This window comes from Myodes glareolus, chromosome 6 (assembly GCF_982192425.1).
Source record: "Myodes glareolus chromosome 6, mMyoGla1.1, whole genome shotgun sequence".
Lineage (NCBI taxonomy): Eukaryota > Metazoa > Chordata > Mammalia > Rodentia > Cricetidae > Myodes > Myodes glareolus.
The window spans coordinates 90,014,162-90,037,901 of NC_142031.1; the positions used below are offsets into that span (position 1 = coordinate 90,014,162).

Consider the following 23,740-nt stretch of genomic DNA (forward strand, 5'->3'; position numbering starts at 1 on the left):
TTTCTGGCAGTGAAGATTGTGGGAGTTGATGCAGATAAAATATAAGAGAACTTTTTAAAAATATGCTTTGCTTTTATTTTATATGTGATTGTTTTCCTGTGGCAGCCAGAAGAGGACATGGGATCTCCTGGGGCTGGAATTATAAGCCCTGTAGGTTCTGGGAATCAAACCCTGGTCCTCCAAAAGAGCAGCCAGTGCTCTTAACTGCTGAGCCATCTTTCTAGCCCCATAAAAAACTTTTAGAGACAAAATGTGGATAGTGACTAGAATGAGGTTACAATCTCACCAAAAATACATTTAAAGAAGGGATCTCTTACTGTATACAAACCATTTCTCAAAATTAATTTGACCTAAATAAAAATCACTGATAAAATAGTAATCAGTAGATTTTAACAGACCAGTATAAAATTATATGGTCTCAGAGACCATATTACAATTAATGTGTATGAAATGATGAGTTTATTAATGCCAGGGTAGTACATTTCATCTGTTTGCATGGAATGTTTAGAGAGTAGAACTGTGGCTGTAGGGACTGTAAGTAAAACAGCGGGAAATACATTCTGTCAGTACTTACACGGTCCATACAACAGTGGGAAATACGTTCTGCCAGTACATCTTACACTGTACTTACACGGTCCACACAACAGTGGGAAATACATTCTGTCAGTACATCTTACACTGTACTTACACGGTCCACACATAGGAAGATAAGACTTACTTAAAATATACTTTTTGTGAGATCTTGTACATTTATTTCTCCATATTTAACCCTGTCATTGTCAAGACAGAAGATACTTTCCTGCCTTAGACAGTTTCCTTAAGTCCCATGCACGGTACTCTCAGCATCCTCTCTCAGAAAACCAATTATTTTATGATATGTTAATTAAGTCTCAATAGAAAAGCTACACAGACACTACACAGAAGACAAAAAAAACACAGTTTGTTGAATAGACTATTAAAATCTCCATTTTCCCATTACACATCTGGATAAAATTATGTATCTGGATAAAGCCATGGTTCTTCGTGTCCTTCAACCAGAATTTAGATGACAACAGTGTAATGCAGAAACAGACAACTAAACCCTGTTGCTTTCTGCTGAACTGTTGGGGATCTGTGGATATCAAGATGTTCTAAAGCAAAACAATTGACAGAGATGTGTATTTCTTAATTGTATATCACAAAAAGGAATTTTGAAGTGTTTTTATTGTGAGTCATTAAAATTCCTCAGTCTATTAAACTTTGGTTATAATATGATTTTATTTACTAAAAAGATATCTTATTATACAACATGACTGAATTAATGTTTCTTTCCCTTTTCTCCACAGGATGTAGAAAACATATTTAGTCGTATAGTAGATATACATGAACTTAGTGTAAAGTTACTGGGCCATATAGAAGACACTGTAGAAATGACAGATGAAGGCAGTCCCCACCCATTAGTAGGAAGCTGTTTTGAAGACTTAGCAGAGGTAAGTATGTCATTATATAGCAAAAGAAAGTCTGTTTATAAGTCTACATTTACATTAAAAATAGGTTCATAATTCCTATTTCCAGTTCAAGTCACAGGTAATTAACTTATAAATGCATTATTGCTCCTTTCCCATAGAGTCACTGTCAACATTTATTGTGGTCAAACACAGAAAAAGTTGTCTTCCCCAGATTCACAGAGGAGTCACACTACAGCCAGTCCTAGTGCCTCACTGTGAATCACTCAGGGACTGCCTAGTACAAAATGATAGAAAAGGAACAGAATAAGACAGAATTGTCTGCTGGGCAGTGGTCGTGCACTTGGGAGGCAGAGGCAGGTGGATCTCTGGTTCACGGCCAGCATGGTCTTCAGAATGAGTTCTAGGACAGTCAGGGCTACACAGAGAAATTCTGTCTCAAAAAAACAATGAAAAGAGTTGTCCTTACTTAGCAGATACAAGAAAACGACACTAAAAAAAAATTAGGTAAGTTCACTGTAGCGGCTTAGAGGAAACTGAGCATTTCGGTGCTGTGACAGCCATCAGAATATAGAGCCTTAAAGGCAAAAACTGCCATGTGTTAGAAGATACTCAGTAAGAAAGCAGGGCAGGCAAGATTGCTCCACCCATAAAGCACTGTGCAGACTTGACAGCCTGAGCTTGGTCCCTGGGTGAGTTCCAGCCCAAGAGTTCAATCACTAGAACTATGGTAGAATGAGTACTGATTCCCAAAAGTTCTCTGACCTGTACACACATACAGGTACACGGTGATGATGACCCACTTGTACACACACATGTACACAATGATGTCGACACACCTGTACACAAATGCATGTACATGATAATGATGATAAAAGACCTAACTAAAAGTATATAAGACCTTTGTTAAGAAAAATTGTAAAATATTTAGATTCATACAGGATGTATGAGTAAATGGGAATATACTATGCTGTGTTTATGGATGGAGAAACTCAGTATTTCATTAAAGTTAGCAGTTAGTGTACAGCAAGTTGTCTTTAGTGTCCAAGAATAAGTGTGAAGCCTGGGTTGTGTTGCAAGTTCTAGGGTAGTTTGTGCTAGCTACACAATGAGAATCCTGTTTTGAATTTCTCACCCACCACCTACCACCCACCCCCATGCCAGAAAAAAAAGAAGAAACAAAATTAATTTAGAGGGACAGCAGACCGAGGAAACTCTATCACATACATAGATTTATTGAATAGTAGTATCAGAGTATGGTGTTGCTACCAATATAGACAGACAGTGGAGCAGAATGGAATTACAGAGTCTTGGCATGTGACACAGATAGCATTAATCAGCAGACAGAGAACAACGTAATAATTAACAACTTAGGAGTTGAACGAAGATGTAAGGAAGCAGAATAGCTAGGAGCATTCCCTGCCATGTCACCATGGTGACCAGAGCTCCGGCTGCAGTGCTGTCAGACCTGGTGGTCTAGTGAATCTTAAGAAGTAGTTTAAAAAACAACACTAAAGGTAATTCATACCTTTTAGTCACTTGTCTTATTATTTATTGCCTACTACATCCTTCCACTTGTCTCTTTTAGAATTAGCTTTTATAGAAATGAACAGTTGTTAGAATCTGAAATTCTATGTGTGTGTTTCTTTCACATGTATTAGAGGTCAGAGGACACTTTGTGTGAGTCAGTGTATCCTTCCATTTTGTGGGTCACAGGGATTGAACTAATGTCATCAGGCTTGTTGATAGGCATCTTTACTCACTGAGCTATCTCTGTCACTCCTAGGTGTTACATTAAGTGGAGGAGAGCACTGGATTGAGATGGGAAAGGTCCTATTTCTCCTTGCTAAAATCAATAAACCTACTCTATATTTCCTCAGGAATCATCAGTACTTTTTTTTTTTTTAAAAATGATGTTTTGATTTTACAGTTTGGATTGTTAGTTTTGTGAAAACTACAACAGACTTTTAGATGATAGAAGCTGTTACTTCTGGTTTACAAAGTAGGAAAGTAAAATCCAATACCAAAAAAATTTTTTTTACATTTATTTATTTTATGTATTTTGCCTGCATGTATGATTGCATGCCACATATGTTCCTGGTGCCCCCAGAAGCCAGAAGAGGGCATCAGATATCCTGAAACTGGAATTATGGGTCATTGTAAGCTACTGTGAAGGTGCCTGAATCCTCCACAAAAACAATAAGTGTTCTTAACTGCTAAGCCATTTCTCTAGGCCACCACCTTTAAATCTGAGAAAATAAATATCTAACATCAGGGTCTTAAATGCTCATGTCTTACTTAGTCATACCCATCTATTAAGCTGTGCTGTTTTCTAGAACCAAATCTGCCCACTCCTAGGACAGAGAAGTCTCTTAGTGTACATTGATCCTATTACGTAGAAGAAGAAAAGTATATGTTCTTTTACTTGAGAATATTAGATTTATTCTGTTAAATTATAATAACCACTCAATTTTCGTTTGGAATCTTTAAAAGAAATATTATGTTTGTGTAGATTGGTTCATAATTTAATTTTTTATATTTTGGGTGGTGGGTCATTTATATTTTACCTTGGAGACAGATTATTTACACTTATTTTACTGTCTTTATTTTTAAGGAACTAGCATTTGACCCATATGAATCATATGCTCGGGATATTTTACGACCTGGATTCCATGACCGTTTCCTTAGTCAGTTATCAAAGCCTGGGGCAGCACTTTATTTGCAGGTACAGTGACTATTAAATCAAATTTCACAATATCAGAAAAATAAGCTCTTAAAAAAAGTTAAATCTCTTCATTTTTTAGTCAATAGGCGAGGGCTTCAAAGAAGCTGTCCAGTATGTCCTGCCCCGGCTGCTGCTCGCTCCTGTGTACCACTGTCTGCATTACTTTGAGCTTCTGAAGGTAAGGAAGCTCTCATTGGTATTTACAAAGCAGTCAGCTGTCATTTTTCTGCCACTCTATTGAAAAATGATTATCTGAGCGTCCATATCCATTAGTGTATATTCATTTTCTTTGTCCAGCTGAGAAGCAGTTTTAAGCAAATCTGCAGAAGTAAACAACATGTTTTTTCTGACTTTACTACTGAACTGTAAAGCAATTTTATCTTTAATCATGTGGCCTTTTTGCTTAGATGGGTAAGATTCTTTGAAAACAACCGTTTATGCATCCAGGACTCCATTTGAGGACCTCAGTAGTTGAAGGGACTCTTTATCAGGGACCTAATATGAAAATAAGACTAAAGTATTACTTAGTTTAATAGATTTTCATAGTTCAGCTTTGCAATTATATCTGTAAAACTCACTATTGTTACTATTTTAAAACACTGAATTTGTATACTAGTAAAAAGTCTCCAATTGATCGTAGTTAAAATATTAAGAAGTAATGAAATTCTAAAGGATTGAGTAGCTACATAAAGCTTTAAAGTTTATTAATTTATAAACAGATGTAAGAAGCTGTGATGAGGATTTGAAAGGTTATAAAATTTGAGCAGCTTAATAAGAAAAATTAAGGGCTAGCAAGATGAAACTGTGCTGACACCTGTCACACAGCCTGACAAGGAGAGGTCAATCCCAGAAGCTCATAGAAAGGAGGAAAGAGAACCAGGGCCACAAAGTTGTCCCTGACTTCCATGTACACGAGTACCCATACATGTACACACAGATGTGCACGCACATGGAAACTTCAAGGATAGAAAGGTGGCTTAGCATGTGACACTCTTCTAGAGGTCCTAAATGTAGTTTCTAGCACCCACGCTGAACAGCTAACAAACCACCTGTGACTACTGCTTCAGGGAGAGCCAGTGCCTTCTTCTAGCCTCTGTGCACACACAAAGCATATACTCACAGGCACACAAATACACACAGAATTCAAAATAGCTTTTAAAGAAAAGAGTTAGTTGGGTGTAGTTGTTCTTACCTGTAAACCCAGCACTTGAAGCTGTTGTGAGCCACTGTGGGCAACAGAGTTCAACTTTATCTCAAATCATAAAGGCCAGTGAGATTGTGCTGGCCGCCAAGCCTAATCACTTGAGTTTGACTCTTGGAACCCACATGGTGGAAGGAGAGAACTGACTTCTGCATGTTGTCCTCTGACCTACCTCCCTACCTGCACACACAAGTGCACACACACACTCTAAAGACATAATTTCTTTTTTTTAAAAAAAGAATGCTATTTAAATGTATCTCGGTATCGTGGATCAAACCTACAGTATGAGCACTTGAGAGACTAAGGCAAGTGGATTACTATGAATTTGAGGCCAGGCAAGGCTACGTAGCGAATCTAGGCCAGTATGAGACCCTGTCTTGAGAAGTGGGGGGTTATTTTCATTATACATCTAATTAAGATTTCCAAAAATTATAGCTATGGTAATCACATTTTAAGAACACCCTTTAGGATTTAATATTTTTCTCCTCATTTGAGAATGTATATCCCTAAATCATATTATGACTTAAGTTTACATTGCAAAGTAAACAGTACATGGGTAGTACACGGAAAGGGAACTGACCGACAGGCTGGTCACTTGTTCCACTCTGGATTCTTTTCAGCACTGATGTACTGCTTGTATTCTTATTTATTTTGCATGTGTATACATAAGTAAATGCACTTGTGTGCACACACTGTCCATGAGGCCAGAGGACAACTTAGTATTCTAATTTTTTTCTCTTTGGGGAATTGTTACTCTGAAATGTCCATCTATACTTGGTAATTTTGGACGCAGAGCTGACAGCATGAGATCAGGGCAGATGGAGGCACCAAATGCTAAGATTTGAGGGGCAGTTGGAAACTAGCCATAATGTATTTGTATGCTGAGTGGGTTTTGGGATTTTTGTAGATGTTGAAGTCTTTCTGCCCACAAACTGTGTGGCTAGAGAAAAATCACTTGACTTTTTTGAGCCCTGGTTTCCTTTTTATAGAATGGTTATTTCACTAGGTAGCACCATCAACTTAAAACATTGCAAAGGTTACTTCATGTAGACACTTGGGTGTTTTCATCACTAGAGATGTTTCTTACTGTCCGTGACACTTTCCCTCACCACATCTCCCACTGTATTCTTGCCTGTCCAGATCTCTGATGTTTTTGGCATTTGCCATCTTTATTGGGCAGCTTAGGTCCCGTCCATCACAGCAGCTTTGATTCTTTTCTCTCCGTTGCTGGCAGCGCCTCATGATTTAATATCAGAATTGAATCTGTGCTCAGCAACAAGTGTCCATTTGTAGTGACATCACCTTCATATCTCTTGAATAGATACAACAGCACCTTCTTTATATGGTCTTCGTACTTCCTTAAACTCTCAAATTGAAAGGTACAATTGGTTCCCTGGCACCTGCAACAGACAGTCTGAATTCCTGAGCTTCACTGCTTGCTAGCTCTTAATTTCATTGCAGGTATTAGTCTTGCCCATGAGCGTCAGCAGCCCTGGATATGCCAGTTCAGTGCAGGGTGGCATTTGTTTCCCTGTTTCTCCCATTGGCCTGGTGGAACTCCTCCTTCTCTAACTTCCCATGAATACCCCTTTTCCCTGGGCTTCTTTCCACTAAGCTTCTCACTGTCCTCAGACTTCTTTATAGGACTTGTCACATTTCTGTTGTCTGCCTTGTCTTCATGCAGTGTGGTCCTTGAGGAAACTGAATAAAGCCTATATTATATGCCTTTGAATTCTCATGCCTAGCATGGTACCTGACATTTAAATCTTTTATTAAATGCTTGTTAAATAATGAGTAGCAAAAATACATATTTTTCTTAGAATTCCTGTCAATGTTGTATTTTAAAAGAACTTGAATTGTAAATTTCATATATACATGATTATTTGGGGAACATAGAATGCCTTAAACTTTACAGATTCATAGGGTAATGTTTTGCAGGTATTAGCATAATACTGTCAGACTCAGTAGTATGGTAGTTCCTAGAGGTTGGGGGTATAAGGACAATATTTGTCAAAGGATATAAAATTTCAGTTAGGAGTGAGGAAAGAATTAGAGTTAATCAAAATATGATTAAAATGAATTTAACGAGCTTATTCAGGAAATATTAAATCACACAGAAGTGAGACTAAGCTAAGGGGCTCTGCCTAACTTCTAGTTAGCTTATTAACACGTGTTACCTAGATAATGGAGGAAGATAAAGGAAATAGATGTCTGACCTCATTAGAATTTTAAGTTTGCTGAAGCTTTGCTTTGTGTAATTTGCTCTTTAAAGCCCTTCTTTTATCAGAAGAAGGATTATCACATTCCTTGAATAAAATGTTCATGGCTGCCAGTTGCTTGACTGCGATTCTTCTATGAACTCAGTGTGGTTTGGGGTTGGGAAGCAAAGATCACCTCTAGATGAGTGCGTAGTAAGATTACAGCATTACAGCCCACCCTACGCTGAGGGGAAATGTATGGGACCACACTAACAGTCCTCCTGTCTCTCTGAGGACTTGGGTGAATTCCTCACTGGATTCAGTCTTTTTCTCATGACAGGAGGAATAAATTCAAGAGATCTATCCTAAACAAAGATGTGAGGCCAGCCTCGGCTACAAGTAATTTTCAAAATGAAAATTACATACATACATATGTACATACATACACAATACATACATATATGTGAGAGTGTGTATTATGGTGAGTACAGCAAATAATAATATTGTATGGTTTCAAAAATGGCTGAGAGTAGCCATTTTAAGAATTTAAACCTGAGCCAGGCAGTGGTGGCACACGCCCTTAATCCCAGCACTCAGGAGGCAGAGGCAGGTGAATCTCTGTGAGTTCAAGGCCAGCCTGGTCTACAGAGCTAGAGCAAGAATGGGCTCCAAAACAACAGAGAAATCCTGTCTTGGAAAAACAAACAAATAAAAAGAATTTACACCTGAGAAAAATGATATTTGGCAGTACATATTGTTAAACATCTTATTTTATCAAGCACCATGTTGTATACCATAAATATATACAATTTTTGCCAGGCAGTGGTGGCACACACCTTTAATTCTAGCACTTGGGAGGCAGAGGTAAGCGGATCTCTGTGAGTTCAAGGCCAGCTTGGTCTACAAGAGCTAGTTAGTTCTAGGACAGGCTTCAAAGCTAAAGGGAAACCCTGTCTCTAAAACCAGTGTGTGTGTGTAATATATAATGTTTATATTACATATATTACACACACACACACACATATATATATATTACACACAGATATACACACATACATACATATAATTTTACTGGTCAATTAAAAAAAGTAAATTTTTTTTTCATTAAGTTTTTTATTATGCTTTTATTTTTGATCATGTGTATGTGCCTGTGAGTATGTGTGAGTGTGTTTGTGTGTGTGCTGTGAGTGCAGATGCCTTCAGAGGCTAGAGTTTTAAACCCCCTGGATCTGCAATCACAGGCAATTATGAGCCTCCTGGGTGGGAATCAAACTTGGGTCCTCTGGAAGAACAGTATGTCCTCTTAATCAGTTTTTACTAATTTTAATGCTACTCAAATTCAAAACATTATTTCCACCAAACTAGACAGTCCTTAGACCTGTGGACAGTTAGAGACATTAAAGTTAATGTTTTCTGAAGTGAAGACTTCCTTCTGCACTCGTGAAACTATCCACTCCCATAACATGATTCTCCTAAGAAGTTTTGTTTGCTTTATTAAACAAAGTTAGACTGGATTGTTATGATTAAACATAATGACCAAGATTATGAATATTAACAAAATGATTCAACAAAATAATTAAACAAGTTTAATTAATATCCCAGAGAATTACTCCATTCTCTTTGCAATATACTGGGTCCATGTAACTTAAGGGAAAGTAAGTTTTTTTCATTGTAAAAGTCAGGTTAAAGTCTGTTATATAAGCATTATATAGAATTAATATTTTCTAGTGCTGCCACAGCATAATATAACCTTAGTGACTGAAAAGCAACAGGAATTATTCTTTTTGCTCTGGAGGCTGAAACCAGGAGTTGACAAGGTCTGCATCTTGGGAGGGTCTAGGGAAGAGTCCTCACTTGGCTCTGAGGAGGCAGCCATCCAGGGTTCTCCTTGCTTCACAGGTAGCCTCACTCCAGACTTTGCCTCTACCTGCCTCAGGTTCACCACTTCCCATTCTTTTGTGTCAGCATCCAGACCTCCCTTTCCTTAACACAAAGTCTCCAGGAGAGTGGTTTAGGGTTCAGTCATAATCTAGCATGGCCTCATTTGGTTAAACCTGCAAAGACGTGAGTTCTAAATAGATTTTTATGTCATTTCAGTTAGTCAGGTACATTAGTGAGAAGGTCTTTGGACTGAGTCATGAACAGTCATGAGCCTGTTTATTCATCTAAGTAAATAGTATTCGTTTTATATTGTGGTGGAGCAGAGTAGTTTCTAGAAATAAAATCATTAATTCGTATGTTCCTAGCTATTCTGTGTTTATTGATAAACTGAACTCATAAAGCTGGGGAAGGAATGTAACTCAGTAGCAGAATGCCTGCCTACTATGCATAAGGTCCTGGGTTCCATCCCCAGCACTGTAAAAACCCAGACCCTCCAAATTAAATACCATTTACAGTCTATTTTATGTTAAAATGATCAAGTTTTATCCTTCAGAATATTTCTGTGAATATCATTTTCGTTTTTGGTTTTTTGAGACAGGGTTTCTCTTTGCAGCTGTGGCTATCTTGGAACTCACTCTGTCGACCAGGCTAGCCCTGAACTCACAGAGATCCACCTGCCTCTGCATCCCAAGTGCTGGGATTAAGGACATGCACCACCACCGCCCGGCCTGTCATTTTCCTTTGGCAGCTCTTTTCTACTACCCAGGGAGCCCCATTGTCCTGCATTATACTACAACAACTGCTCTGCCTTTGCTTCTTCCTGTTTGTCAGGAGCCGGGAGTGGGTGTGAACAAGCCTTACTCTTCAGCCCAGGCTGGCTTAAAGCTCACTCTGTAGCTCAGCTAACCTTTACGTTGGGGTGATCCTTCTGCCTCAGATTCCTGAGTGTTAGATTAGTTATGAGCCACCACACCTGGCTTCCCCAGTGCTTCTTTCTAAGGAACCAAAAAGAAAGCAAGGGTGTGTGTGAGTGGCTCCTTTCCTGTGAGAAGATAAATTTTATCATCTGTATAGGACCTACACATTTTCATTATGCTTTACAGTATGATCCTTAGATGGCACTCAGTGCGTGTGCCATATAATCTTAGAGACAGCTGTGGGTAGGAAGCTTGAGTGTTAGTCACACCATGGATAGTAACAAGAGAACGCTTCTTTTGTCTTTGAATCAACTGCTTTTTTTCTGTGGCAACAATAAGCCACCTCTTTAAGGATATTTAGCTTCAATTATTTTGCATCATTTTCCAGTTTAAATCAACTTAAATAAAAAGAAAAGAGTGCACATACAGAAAAGGCTTTATTAGTTGGGTGTGGTGACCATTTACCTTTAATCCCAGCATTTGAGACAGGCAAGTAGATACTTTTTGAGTTGAGGCCACCCTAATCGACATACAGTGAGACTTCTCAAAAAAAAAGTCATTATACCGAAATGTTGGGTGCTTGCCTGTTAACTATGAAGTTAAAAATAACAATTAAAAGTATTTCACCTGAAAACTTTATGGATTCAAAACCACTTTGGGGCTGGGGATGTAGCTAGGTTGATAGAGTGCATTTCCTATCCCCAGCACTGTACAAACCCGACATAGTGTCACAGACTTCTAATCCCAGCACTTAGAAAAGGGAGACAGGAGAATTGAGAGTTCAAGGGAAGCTGAAGGCACACTAGACCCTGTCTCAGAGAAAAAGAAAGGAAGAAAAATGGGCAAATATATGTTGTGTTTGTGGTTTTAAAAAATACTAATCGTGGAGAGATGACTCAATGGTTAAGAGCCATTGCTCTTCTCGAGGACACAGGTTCAGTTCTCAGTACCACGTGCCAGGTGGTGAAGTCTGTAATTCCAGTTCCAGGATGTATGACATTCTTTTCTGGTCTCCATGGCACATGGTGCAAAGATAAACACGCAGGCAAAACACCCATACACATAAAATAAAAACACAAGCAGTACTTTTCACACGCCAATATATTCCACGTGCAAAATGCAAGTTAAAAGGTACATAAAAGACTCTGAAACATTTTTGAATAGAATATCAAATGATCTCTAGACAGGTTTTTCTTGTATCTGCTTTATATTAGAATTTTGTGCATTAGGCATATTTGCTGAATTGGTAATATAAAATACTAAGAACAGGAGCTGGAGAGATGGCTCAGTAGGTTAAAGCACTTGCTGCTCTTCCAGAAGACAAGAGTTGAGTTCCCAACATCCAAGTAGGGTGGTTCAGAAACACCTGTAACTCCAATACCCTCCTCTAACCTCTGAGGGCACTGCACTCACATGTCTAAATCTACACCTACCCCCCACCCCACAGGCACATAATTTAAAAATAACTCTATAATCAGAACAAAATACAGAGGGGTCAATATTCTGTCTAATTGTCAAATCTTGCTCTGTATGCTACTGACTTGAATGTCTTTGGACTTTACATTTTTAAAGACTTTTAAAAACACGTATTCATTTATTCTTGTAGAGGGTATGAGCAGAGGGATGGGGAAACGTGTTGTTGGAGGTCAAAGAAATATCTAGAGGAGTCAGTTTTTTCCTCCTACATGTGGGTCCTTAGGATTGAACTGAGGTCATTAGCTTTGGCAACAGATTGACTTGCTAAGTGATTTTGTCAGCCCTGAACTTTATTTTTTTATTCTACACTTAAAGAATATCTCTGTGTACCAGGCAGTGGTGGTACATACCTTTAATCCCAGAATTCTGGAGACAGAGGCATAATCTCTGTTACAGCCCAGGCTGGTCTATACAGTGAGTTTCAGAACAGCCAGAGCTACACAGAGAAACTCTGTCACAGGGTGTATGAGGGAGGGGGGCAATGTCTCTGTGGTGCCATGCTAAATAAATCCTATGGGAGTTTAGAAGCACTTCTGTGGTGTTTCTTTTCAGGACTATGAATGCTGAGTGAGTACATGTTCTTTCACACAGAGAACCTGGTAACAGATAGTAACAAGATATGTTCTGGGACTGTTGCTCAGGCTGACCTCAGACACTTAAGTGCTAGAATTACATGTATGTGTTACTAAACCTTGCAAAAACAATAAGGACTGCTTTTTTCTTCAGAGACAGTTCAGGTATCTGAGGCTGCCTCTGCTGCTGAGTACTGGGATTACAGACATCTGCCAACATGTCTGCTTTATATGGATCAGAGAATATATGGATCAGAGAATAGAAGTCAGGGCTTTATGCGTGTTAGGTAAGCACAGTACCAGTTACATCCTCTGCCCAGAAAAATAATATTACTTCAAAAATAAAGCGAGAGGCTGGGGAGATGGCTCAGTTGTTAGGACACTTGTTGCTCTTGAAGAGGATGCAGGTTCAGCTCCCAGCACCCACTTGCAGCTCCAGTACTAGGGGATCGGACATTTTCTTCTAATTTTCGTGGGCATGAAGCACACATGTAGTACATGTTCATATATGCAGGCAAAACACCCATACACGTAAAATCTAAACAGATGCATTTATAGAACATTTAAAATTACTGAAGTAGAAAAGGTTGAATGAATGTTAGTTTTATCCTTAAATAAAGTGAGGTTACTGTTTTGTCCCTTTGACTTCACAGCAGTTAGAAGAAAAGAGTGAAGATGAAGACGACAAGGAATGTGTGAAACAGGCTATAACAGCCCTGCTTAATGTCCAAAGTGGCATGGAAAAAATATGCTCCAAAAGTCTTGCAAAACGAAGATTAAGGTGAATATTCTCTGTAAACTCTCTTCCTTTCTACCCTGAAGCTGTGGTATAAATTCAGGGGCCTCAGCTCCCTCCTCCAGTAAACAATGAAGAAAACGATGTCAGTGACACACTTGGTCTTTTAGAGGAAGTGACATCAAAGCCAGGAGAATTTGTATTGTTTGAAAAACCTTTCATATTTGTGCATTTTCCCTGCATACTCCCAGACAAGACCTCCTGAGGAGCAGCTGGTGAGCTGAAGGAGACGGAGCAAAGTGTGCCGGGTAGATTTACGCCACAGGCATTGCTATGTCAAAGTCCAATTAAAAGTGTTCTTTAGTTCAGGGACTCTATACCTCGAGACATTATTTCAGATAGCAGCTTTCCCACTTTCCTAATTATAATGTGCTGTGTGCTTTTATCTTTGGGTCTTGTTCCTTTAAAAATACTTAACAATTTTCTTTCTTATTTTTTCTTTTACTATATTGGGCTCTTATTGATATCTATCTTTCTAAATATTTAGTACTCAGGCAGAAATAATCTTTTGTACCTGAATTTATATAGTTGACTATCACTGTTATTTTTATAACTCTGAAGAAATTTCTGTGTTGTTTTAATTTCCAGAGCTGTATAATTACATATATTTAGGGAATTAGCACCATATCAGTGATGGTTTAAGTTATATTTTGCCCTGCCTCCTTATCTGCATGAACTGTACATTCTGTCTCTGTGTACTAATAGTGTCTCTTCCTTTACCCAGTGAGTCTGCGTGTCGATTTTATAGCCAGCAAATGAAGGGGAAACAACTAGCAATCAAGAAAATGAACGAGATTCAGAAGAATATTGATGGTTGGGAGGGGAAAGACATTGGACAGTGTTGCAATGAGTTCATAATGGAAGGAACTCTTACACGTGTAGGAGCCAAACACGAGAGACACATATTTCTCTTCGATGGCTTAATGATTTGCTGTAAATCAAATCACGGGCAGCCGAGACTTCCTGGTGCTAGCAATGCAGAATATCGTCTTAAAGAAAAGTTCTTTATGCGAAAGGTACAAATTAATGATAAAGATGACACCAGTGAATACAAGCATGCTTTTGAGATAATTCTGAAAGATGGAAATAGTGTTATATTTTCTGCCAAGTCAGCCGAAGAGAAAAACAACTGGATGGCAGCACTGATATCTTTGCAGTACCGGAGTACCCTGGAGCGAATGCTTGATGTGACAATGCTGCAGGAAGAAAAGGAGGAGCAGATGAGGCTGCCTAGTGCGGATGTGTACAGGTTTGCAGAACCAGACTCTGAGGAGAATATTCTATTCGAAGAGAACGTGCAGCCCAAGGCTGGGATTCCGATTATTAAAGCAGGGACAGTGATTAAGCTGATCGAGAGGCTTACATACCATATGTATGCAGGTAAGAGACATGAAGCGGCTTGTCTTTCTCTGTTCAAGCTGATTGATTTGATGGGTGGGTTATTATGCCTGAAATAGATAAGTAACAACAGGCAAAGACTTTTTTTGTTTTGTTTTTTGTTTTTTTGTTTTTTTTTTTTTTTTGAGACAGGATTTCTCTGTGTAGCCCTGGCTGTCCTGGAACTCACTCTGTAGACCAGGTTGGCCTTAAACTTACAGGGATCTACCTACCTCTGCCTCCCTGAGTGCTGGGATTAAAGGCGTGTGCCACCACTGCCTGGCTGCAAAGACTTCTAATAGAGAAGCTTTGCCTGAAACCATCACTCTATTTCTTTGAAGTCTTTACTTCTTCTACCAGATTTACAACCATTATTTTAAACCTAGAGTCATAGTTACAAAAAGAAAAGGTCACTTGTCTAAAGCTAGCCAGTAAAGAGCAGTAGGAATAAGATGAAGCATCAACATGAGTATATTCATTTATTATCAAAATTGTGCTGATGGCAAAAGTATGTACAGTATTGCCTTTTCTAAATATAAAATATATACAGTATTGCCTTTTCTAAATATAAAAATATATATGGCATTGCCTTTTCTAAATATAAAATATATATGGTATTGCCTTTTCTAAATATAAAAATATATATGATATTGCCTTTTCTAAATATAAAATATGTATGGTATTGCCTTTTCTAAATATAAAATATATACGGTATTGCCTTTTCTAAATATAAAATATATACGGTATTGCCTTTTCTTAGTCTCCATTCTGTGTCTATTCAGGAAATCTGGAAACCATTTTCAGTATTCTGTTCTCAGTGTTATCTATGCAAACAGTTTTATCTTCACAGGTTTTAAAGACAGACCAATCTGAACCTAGAAAGAACCTAGAAAGATGCTAGGCAGGGTTAAATGCCGTGGGAGGAGGTGTGGGCACACACAAGTCAGTCATTTCATACGCTCCAGAACAGTAGGACGTCTGATCGTTGACACATCTTAGCACCAGGTGTAGACAGTGTCCCTTCAGGTCTCAGAACCATAGTTTTTCATCTCAACAATTAACATCAAAATAGCTACCTTAGTGTTTTGTTGAAAAGCATAAATGAAATACCAAATGCGAAAGCTATTTAAGTTTAAGCATGAATTTTTAAAGAATGTTTTTTTCTTTAAAAGACATAAGTGATTTAAAGTCAGTATAACTCATAATACGATAGTCTTAAGTACCTGAATGTGGAAAGTAACCTCTTTCCCCATATGTCCCATTAAATATATTCCTATTTTTAAGTAATGCATGTTTCTGAGGGGAAAATATTTTCTCATTTTTTTTTTTAACAAGGCCTATAAGTGGGTTCCCTGTTTCCTTTGGAAGTTATTTTGGTGCTAGTGAGATTTAAAATAGCCATTTGTTTATCCACTTAAGTAAAACTGAATAGAATAGCATTTAACAAGGCTTTTTCTGTTCAATTTAGTCAATATACAAGCAGAGCTTTATATGGCTGGGAACTACCAAAGGGAGAGAAGTTAAATTTGAGTATTATTTTATATTAGTGTTCTCAAGCTACTTTATAATACAAATATGCCTTTATCCACATATCTCTGGGATATGTAAGTTAGAGTTTAGTTTTGCTGTCTGTTCTTTGAACTCCTAACAGGTAGGTCTTTCAGAACCTTTTCCATAGTAAATGGATAGCATTTCCCAAGGTGAGTTTTACTGTGACTTGACTTCTCTGAACATGAATATTATTAAGTGGTAGTACACAGTGTCTGACACTTGTTGGCTAATAAGAAAAGCCTCATCTGGGGTTCCAGTTTTACTGTAAGTTGTCACCTAGAAACTTATATATGCATGTGTTTATTATTCAAAAATAAAGTATGTATTAAAGATTTTAAGCTATTCTGTAGTTATATAAAAATAGGTTACCTTTCCTTTTACACAGAAAGCTGTTTTAAAGAGTTACAGTTTTCTGTAATTATTATGACCTGTCTATTCACTTGATCTTCATCAACCTGCTATATACTGTTTAACAACCAGCCAGGCAGTGGTGGTATACCTTTGGTCCCTAGCAATTGGGAGGCAGAGGTAGGCGGATCTGAGTTCGAGCTCAGAGATACACAGAGAACCCTGTCTCTTAAGAAAAGGAGGGGGGAGGGAGAAAATTATAAAATTATAAAAATACTTTGTTCACTCAAAATTTGTGGATTTAAAATATTGTCTTTGTTTTTAAATCCTGTGACTCTAAAACCTGCTCATTTTATCCTTAATAGTGTTTGCTTGTATGTTTTCTAAGAAAAGGACAAAGCAAAAACCATATAAATCACAAGGGAAAAAAAAATCAACGTTTGTATTGAATGGTAATACTGTAATGTCCCTGAGTAGCTCTTCGAGGGGTGGCATTCTTAGACTATGTAGAGTAAATAACCTCTTGTATCTGCCCTCTGAATATTAAGGACAGTTTATTTTCCTAACAGCACAGTTAGTGATGATCACTGGAGACTCATAGAGCCAAGTGTTCTTTTTTTCCTATCAAAAGTCAGTTCCTTCTTGTTCCTGTATTCTGAAATCTACAATCTGTTTTTACAACATGTCTGTACATTTATAGCGGATTTATTTAACAGAATTAATTTATGATTAGCAGTTCTAAGCTATAACCAAATACTCTTTTTTGGCAAGTCTTATTTTTTATGAATGAGTGTACTTTGAAGCATACGTCAGTAAGCTAACAGGTTTTGTGTGTCCAGCAGCCTTCATTCTTTATGTGTACAGTGCTGCTAAAGTCTGTTTGTCATGACATTTTCACATACATCTAATGGCTGTTGTCAACCTATAGCTTTTGTATAAAGTAATATTTTCTATGGTTTTTTTAATATAACACTTAAATTTCTAGCTTTATACAATTTTGATGAAGTTAAATTTACTGAAATTTTCCCTGATGAGATTATTTTACTCTTTTTTTTTTTAAGTTTTAAATCTTTACACATCTGTGCATGTACCATGTGAGTGCAATGCTGGTGGAGTCCAGAAACTGTCAGATTCCCTGGGACTGGAGCTGTAGATAGGGCTTTGTTAGGAATCAAACCCAGGTCCTCTGGAAGAACAGCCGAGTGCTCTTAACCTCTGAGTTATCTCTAGTTTGTTTTACTTTTTAAAGTAAAAAAAAAAAAAATTAAATCCTTCCAGTATTAAAAAAGTATGTTATAACTAAGTTTATTTTGATATTGTTTGTCCTGTTTTGAAATTTAATTGAATGTTTTATCTCATAATACGTGACAGGTATAGCTGGAACCCACCAGCAACCTTGATGAAGTACATGAGATTGAACTACATGAAACTAGTGCTATTAGTTTACTACTCATTCTTTGATGTCTAAGTACTGAAGTCTTTACTTGAAGTATAGAATTTTTTAATAGACCAACTACTCTGTAGAGTCCATTATTAACTTATTACTGGCAGTATAGAATGTGCTTTTGGTAGACATTCATGGATTTGTAAGACATAAAGTAGTATTGTAAGATCTTCTCCAGCTGAATGTATAAAAAGCTCTCCCGCAGTGACAACAGATGGTTATTACTTGTCTTCTCTCTACAATGACAGCAGATATAGCTATCATTTGTCTTGATAGAAACAATAGTCTGGTTTTTCCTTTTATTCAGTCTCCCCAAATGAAAAAAAAAGGGACTTTTGATTTGGTTAGTTGGTTATTAGGTGTTTTTGTTTAAAACATGCAGGACAAGTTGTAGCTTACACTGAAACAAAAGCTAAAATTAGTAACTCACTTTTTTATTATATAGTGAAAGGCACTCTATATACTACATGATGAAATTCAACTAATGATATAACAGCACTTAGACATCATCTAGATTATTTTAAGTTGCTCAGACATACTGAAAAACAGAGGAGAAAGCTGGCTTGCATATGATTATCTCCGATTTAACTTCAGCTAACTTGATTTCTCAAATGTTATAACAATATTACATACAAGGGCTACACACCTGTAGTGCCAGGAACTGTACACACCCTCAGTTTATAAATAAAACTCCAAGTCTCCTAAGGGTTGTTTAATTTGCTAGAAATCCTATCAGTTAATTACAGAATGAAACCTAGAAATTAATTGCTTTATTCAGGAGAATATATGTCCATGTTCCACTGATACTTTCAAACTAAGTTTTAAAAAGTTATTTTAGTATGATAACACTTTAAAAGTTATACATGATTAATAATAGAAAAAATGGGGTTTTAGTTACTCACAATAGTTATTCATTTGGGGCAAATACAGGTGGGTATACTATGAAGAGATAGAGTTTTTGTTTTTTATTGAAATAGGTAATAAGTTCTAAGAATTGTTATGTGTAGATTTGCACATAACAAATGTGCAAGTTGTAGATCCTGTCGCTTATTTCTGGGCATGAAAACTATTCCATCAACACTAACCCTAACCCTAACCCTTCATTTTATTGACTTTTCTGTGCTATTGATGGAGGACAGGTAGCCAGGCTGGCACTAAGTTCATCAGCCCCGAATGCTGGGGGTACAGGTGTTTGCCACAGGTTTTGTTTTTTTTCCCCCTGACGAAGACTAGTAATTGGGCTGTCAGAATAGCTCATTCTGTAAACAGAAAGCTTTCTGGAAACATACATTTATATCAGGTGAGTTAAAATATGGGTAACATACATGAATTATGACAATCTGATGTAGAGTCTAATTTATAGCTTGTCTTTCATTCCCAGTGTTTTGGGACATATCAGATTTTAGGGAATTCATCCTGAATTCTAGAAGAAAAACTACAGTTGGGTGGATTATTTTAAATTTGGCAGCAACACAGAGAAACGGTTTCCTTACCCTAGAGTAAGCAATCACAAAGCAGTGTCACAAGGGAAAGGGGAGCAGGAAGTTCATTTCATAGAGTTCTGCAGACAATGAAATGCAACCAATTATGAGATAGAGCAACACTGGTAGAAAAATAGTTGGTGGCAGTCTGTTAGTCTGGTTGTGTATGACAGAGACTGGGATGGCACTGAGGGAAGGATAATGACAATCTACAGCACAAAATGTGAAAAACTGTTTCCTTTCTGTGGTAAACTTCTTTTGTAGAAGAAAAAATTGAGAAAACTTAAGATCTTTTTCTTTGATGTATTTACTGCTATCTTTGTACTCGTAAAATATTCAAAATTCTACATTAGATTTGAGCCTGTGTCTTGTATAAGTTGAGATCAGGTTTTAACTTTAAAGTCTCTGAACAATTTTGATCTATAGGGCAGTGCTCTTCTATTTTTAAACGGTGATTTTTTTTAAGTGTTTGTGCGTCAGCATAGCGTCTGTTTCCTTTTTTTAAGGAATTCAAAAGTGATTGTTTATAAGTTCTTGCTGAGGAGCTTATTGTTTCTTGAGGTTTTAAATGGCTGTATTAAAAGGGAGTATTATCACATGAGCAGACATCCTGATTAAAAGTGTTCCACTATGGTGGATGGGGGAAGGGTGTTCTTCATAAATAGATTTGTAATGTAATAAATATTTCATAAGTCTTATGACCTTGCCATATTAAATGTCAAGTGTTAGAGACAAAAGAAGGAGAACTGATGACCTAAAATCTAATGTGCTATATTCTGAACACTAGATATACTGTAGATATAGTTCAGAGGATTTTGAAAAATGTACACCAAATAACAAAGAATTATCCACGGGTGGGGTCAGCTAGAATGCCAGCAAAAATTAGTAACCATGGTCTGGGAATGTAGCTCAGTTGAGTGCTTGCCTAGCATGCATGAAGCTCTGGATTCAATCTCTAGCTTGCAACTCATAAACTGGGGTTGGCACATGCCTGTTATCTCTGCCTGTAGCACTCAGGAGATAGAGGAAGGAGGATTAGATGTTCAAAGTCATCCTCAGCTACATAGTGAGTTCTAGGTCCATCTGAGATATATGAGACCCCCATCTCAGAAAACAAAACAAAAAAATCAAAGTAACTATAGCTTATAATTGAAGAAGCGTGGCCTATGCCAAGAGCTTGAGACTAGATTTAGTAGGTATTTGTATAAAGAAGATACGGAGAGGAAGAAGCAGAGAAGCTATGAACATGGCAGGAAAAAAGTAAGAAGAATGTTACCTCTGATGGGTTAGAAAACAGTAGGGGGTTATGTCTGAGTAACACATTTCTGGAGTAATTTTTTCTTGCACACCGGAAGGGAGTATCAAATTGGGCTACTTTTTTATTGTGAATATTTATTGTGCTTGTACCTTAAAGCCAAACTTTGCCTGACTTTCTTATTTTTATATTTGTCTCCTGTTTCTGAAATATCATTTCAGGATATGAATAGGTACATAATGGTGCCACAAGCAGATAGCAATGTATTAGTTCTTTCCATTGCCTGTTAAATGGAAGGAGGTACTTTATTTTCTTATAAAGTTATGTCATCTGTCCTTATTACTGAAGGTTTTTTCTCATATCAGATTAATTTAGTCCTTTGCATTGTCATAAAGGTGAAGTCCTATGATTGGGGTGGCAGAGCATGTGTTTGAGTCACTGAGATGGAGAAATCGATACAACAGAAAATAGCTTCTGAAATATACATATATAGCTTTTTCGTATATAATTTCAAAATACAGGTAAACCCTCTCAAAATAATGTTGTTATTCATTAGAAACTTTTCATTGCTTTAGATTAGAAATAACTCCGTGTGTGTGTGTGTGTGTGTGTGTGTGTGTGTGTGTGTGTTAAAACCAGCATGGGAATATGGGTAGCTTTTAATTCTTTTCTTTTTTTTTTTCTTTTAAGTACTTAAGCTTTTGCCAGTTTTCTTGGAGTATTTTAGTTCTTCCACCCCACCCTCCCTTTTTGGCAAGCCTGCTTTCAGCTTCCAGCCAAGATAAGAACAAATTAAATTTCAGACACGTTAGGCCACACTGCAGTGGTGGCTGCTGTGCAGTGTTTACTCCACTTCCAGCACCAGAAGCCTCTGAGCAGTGGCGTAGGCAGAGCAGCTGCTGCCTCCTCGGTGAACCGCTCATTTCCAGTGACTCTGGTGCCTCCGACCAGCTCTGCAGCTACAAACTGCATTCTGATTTAATCATTTGTGTGAGCTTCTATGGTGACACTGTAATTCATTGACAAATTCTGCATTTTTAGATCTCACAACTAGGTAAGACTTAAGGGAATCCTTTGATCTGGGGAGTGACTGTCTTGGGAGAAAGGAGTACCAGAGCAGAATCACACAGCCATGCTCTCTTCTGTACTTCTGCTGACCTCCTCGCCTCCCAGAAATTGTGTGACATAGATGTAGGTGAAAACACTCTCGGGAATTGATTGGGCACTGAGGCACAGCTGCCTTTCCCAGTATTATCTTAAGTTACTGAAGTAAAGAAATGGCTTAAGGAGAAGCAAAGTGTTTTAAAATAGACTTGGCCTAAGATAATGAAGGCCCCAATTTTAAAAATAGCCATGCTTTTCTTAAAACATACTTTAATTCACTTAGCATTTGCTTCTCTTCTGTCTGAAACCCACAGTTTTTAGCCTGATGTTGGGTGGCATTTGAGAAAAAAATAATTCTGAATGTAGATGTTAAATCGTCAACCTGAAATAAACCTGTGTTTTGAGGAGGAGTGGGTCCACACTCTCAATGTGGGATACAGCCCAGAGATGCTCAGAGACCTCATCTAGATACACAGCTCTGTCCAGCAGGGACAGCCAAGCATCCCAACTGTTGCTGCTGCTGTTCTTCCTGAACACATGCTATTAGGAGAAGCCTCACCTTACAAATAGATTTGCAGAACAGGAAGAAGGTTCTTGGAAGGGAGGATTGTGATGGAACCGATAAATATCTCTGTTTTAAAATCTCGTACAGCCTTCTGTTTTTAAATCTTTTCTTCTGGATGAGACATTAGTCTTTAACTGAGGATCTCTGTAACTGAAGACAAACAAATAAAATACCAACAGGAAGGAGATTACTAAAAGATTTTATGTATCTAAAATACTTCTATCAGTAATCCACTCTAGCTTTAGGAGATATAAACTAAAGGAAGGAACATTAAATAAAATCAAAGATTTTTTAGCTAGAGGCGTGGTCGCACATGCCTGTAATCCCAGCACTTGAGAGACTAAAACAATAAGATTGTGAGTTCAAGGCCAGCCTAAATGTCTAGCTAGGTCCTGCCTCAGAGCAAAAAACCTCCCACAATAATATCCTTTTGTTCTATAAATTTTTCTTCGAATTGAAAAAAATATTAAATATTTCCAACTCAGGGCTGTTTGATAGTTTTATCAGATAATTATCTTGAAAATGTGTACTAACAGATTAGGTCAGAGTTCTAGCTTGTCATAAATCCATGAATGAGTGTTAGGTAAAAAGTTAGTGCTGTGTGATCTTTTAAGGCTAAATTTAGGGTGCTTCTTAGAATCAACTTAAGTAAAAGTTTTCTAAATAGACACTAATTTCACTAAACCTTGTCCTAATAAGTCTTATAAAACTTTCATCGATAATGTATAGGTATTTACTGCCATCAGTGAATTTACCATCACAATTTTCTACAATAGACTCAAGTTAACTACTGTTCTCCCTTAGGTTTAAAGATTTGGGACTACGTGTGGTGTGAGCTGTAGAAGTGAGTGGGTTGTCAGAGACTGTCTTACTATGTATCTCTGGCTGACCTCGAACTCCCAGAGGTCTGCCTGCCTCTGCCTGAGATTAAAGGTCCATGCCATCACACCCAGGGAGTTAGTGTTGAGAAAGGGACTTTCCCTTCTCTATGCACAAGATAATGGCCTGCATCTTTTGTGCTTAATCCTGCTGCCTGTTCTAGCCTGGGGGAATACTGTCAAGGAAAGATTGAGAGAGGCAAGCCTAAATAGGTCTCCAATCTAACACCCCTTCTTTAGAGGCCTCCTGCTCTTATGACTGAACTTTCATTGTAACTGCTTCAAATGAGAGGAAGAGATAAAAACAAGAGGTTTTTAGAACTACTTTTTATTATCTCTGTGTTCACACGTGTTCATGAGTGTGGCACAAACAAGCAGTGTGTGTGCGTGTGTGTCTCGAGAGAGGACAACTTTTGGGATGTGATGACCCTGGACCTAAGTCATCAAGCTTGTATGACAAAGGACTTTTACCTGCTGAGTTATCTCATGGTCTTTTTAATAGCTTAGAGGGGTTTGAAACTTTTTA

General features: G+C 37.6%; 2 protein-coding genes across 6 annotated transcripts in view; one reads left to right on the top strand and one right to left on the bottom strand.

The window, feature by feature from the left end:
* The window catches only part of Sos1 (SOS Ras/Rac guanine nucleotide exchange factor 1), an 85,042-nt gene that overhangs the window by 34,319 nt on the left and 26,983 nt on the right, over nt 1–23,740 (top strand). For 2 of the 4 annotated variants that reach the window (XM_087907320.1, XM_087907322.1), the window contains exons 6-10: nt 1,326–1,469; nt 4,060–4,170; nt 4,250–4,348; nt 13,069–13,196; nt 13,936–14,591. In XM_087907320.1, the coding sequence (XP_087763446.1) occupies nt 1,326–1,469; nt 4,060–4,170; nt 4,250–4,348; nt 13,069–13,196; nt 13,936–14,591 (1,138 nt within the window). The remainder of the gene's footprint in view (nt 1–1,325; nt 1,470–4,059; nt 4,171–4,249; nt 4,349–13,068; nt 13,197–13,935; nt 14,592–23,740) is intronic. The other 2 variants (XM_087907321.1, XM_087907323.1) reach the window with 2 other exon arrangements.
* Arhgef33 (Rho guanine nucleotide exchange factor 33) overlaps nt 14,529–23,740 on the bottom strand; it is a 123,042-nt gene continuing 113,830 nt past the window's right edge. The window contains exons 18-19 of one of the 2 annotated variants that reach the window (XR_015002396.2): nt 22,331–22,486; nt 14,529–14,659 (exon numbers count right to left, since the gene is read on the bottom strand). Coding sequence is in view for 1 of the 2 variants with exons in the window: in XM_085690997.2 (XP_085547123.2) it covers nt 22,408–22,486 (79 nt within the window). In the remaining variant the exon portion in view is untranslated. Of the gene's footprint in view, nt 14,660–17,651; nt 22,487–23,740 lie in introns of those variants that run through there. The other variant, XM_085690997.2, reaches the window with a different exon arrangement.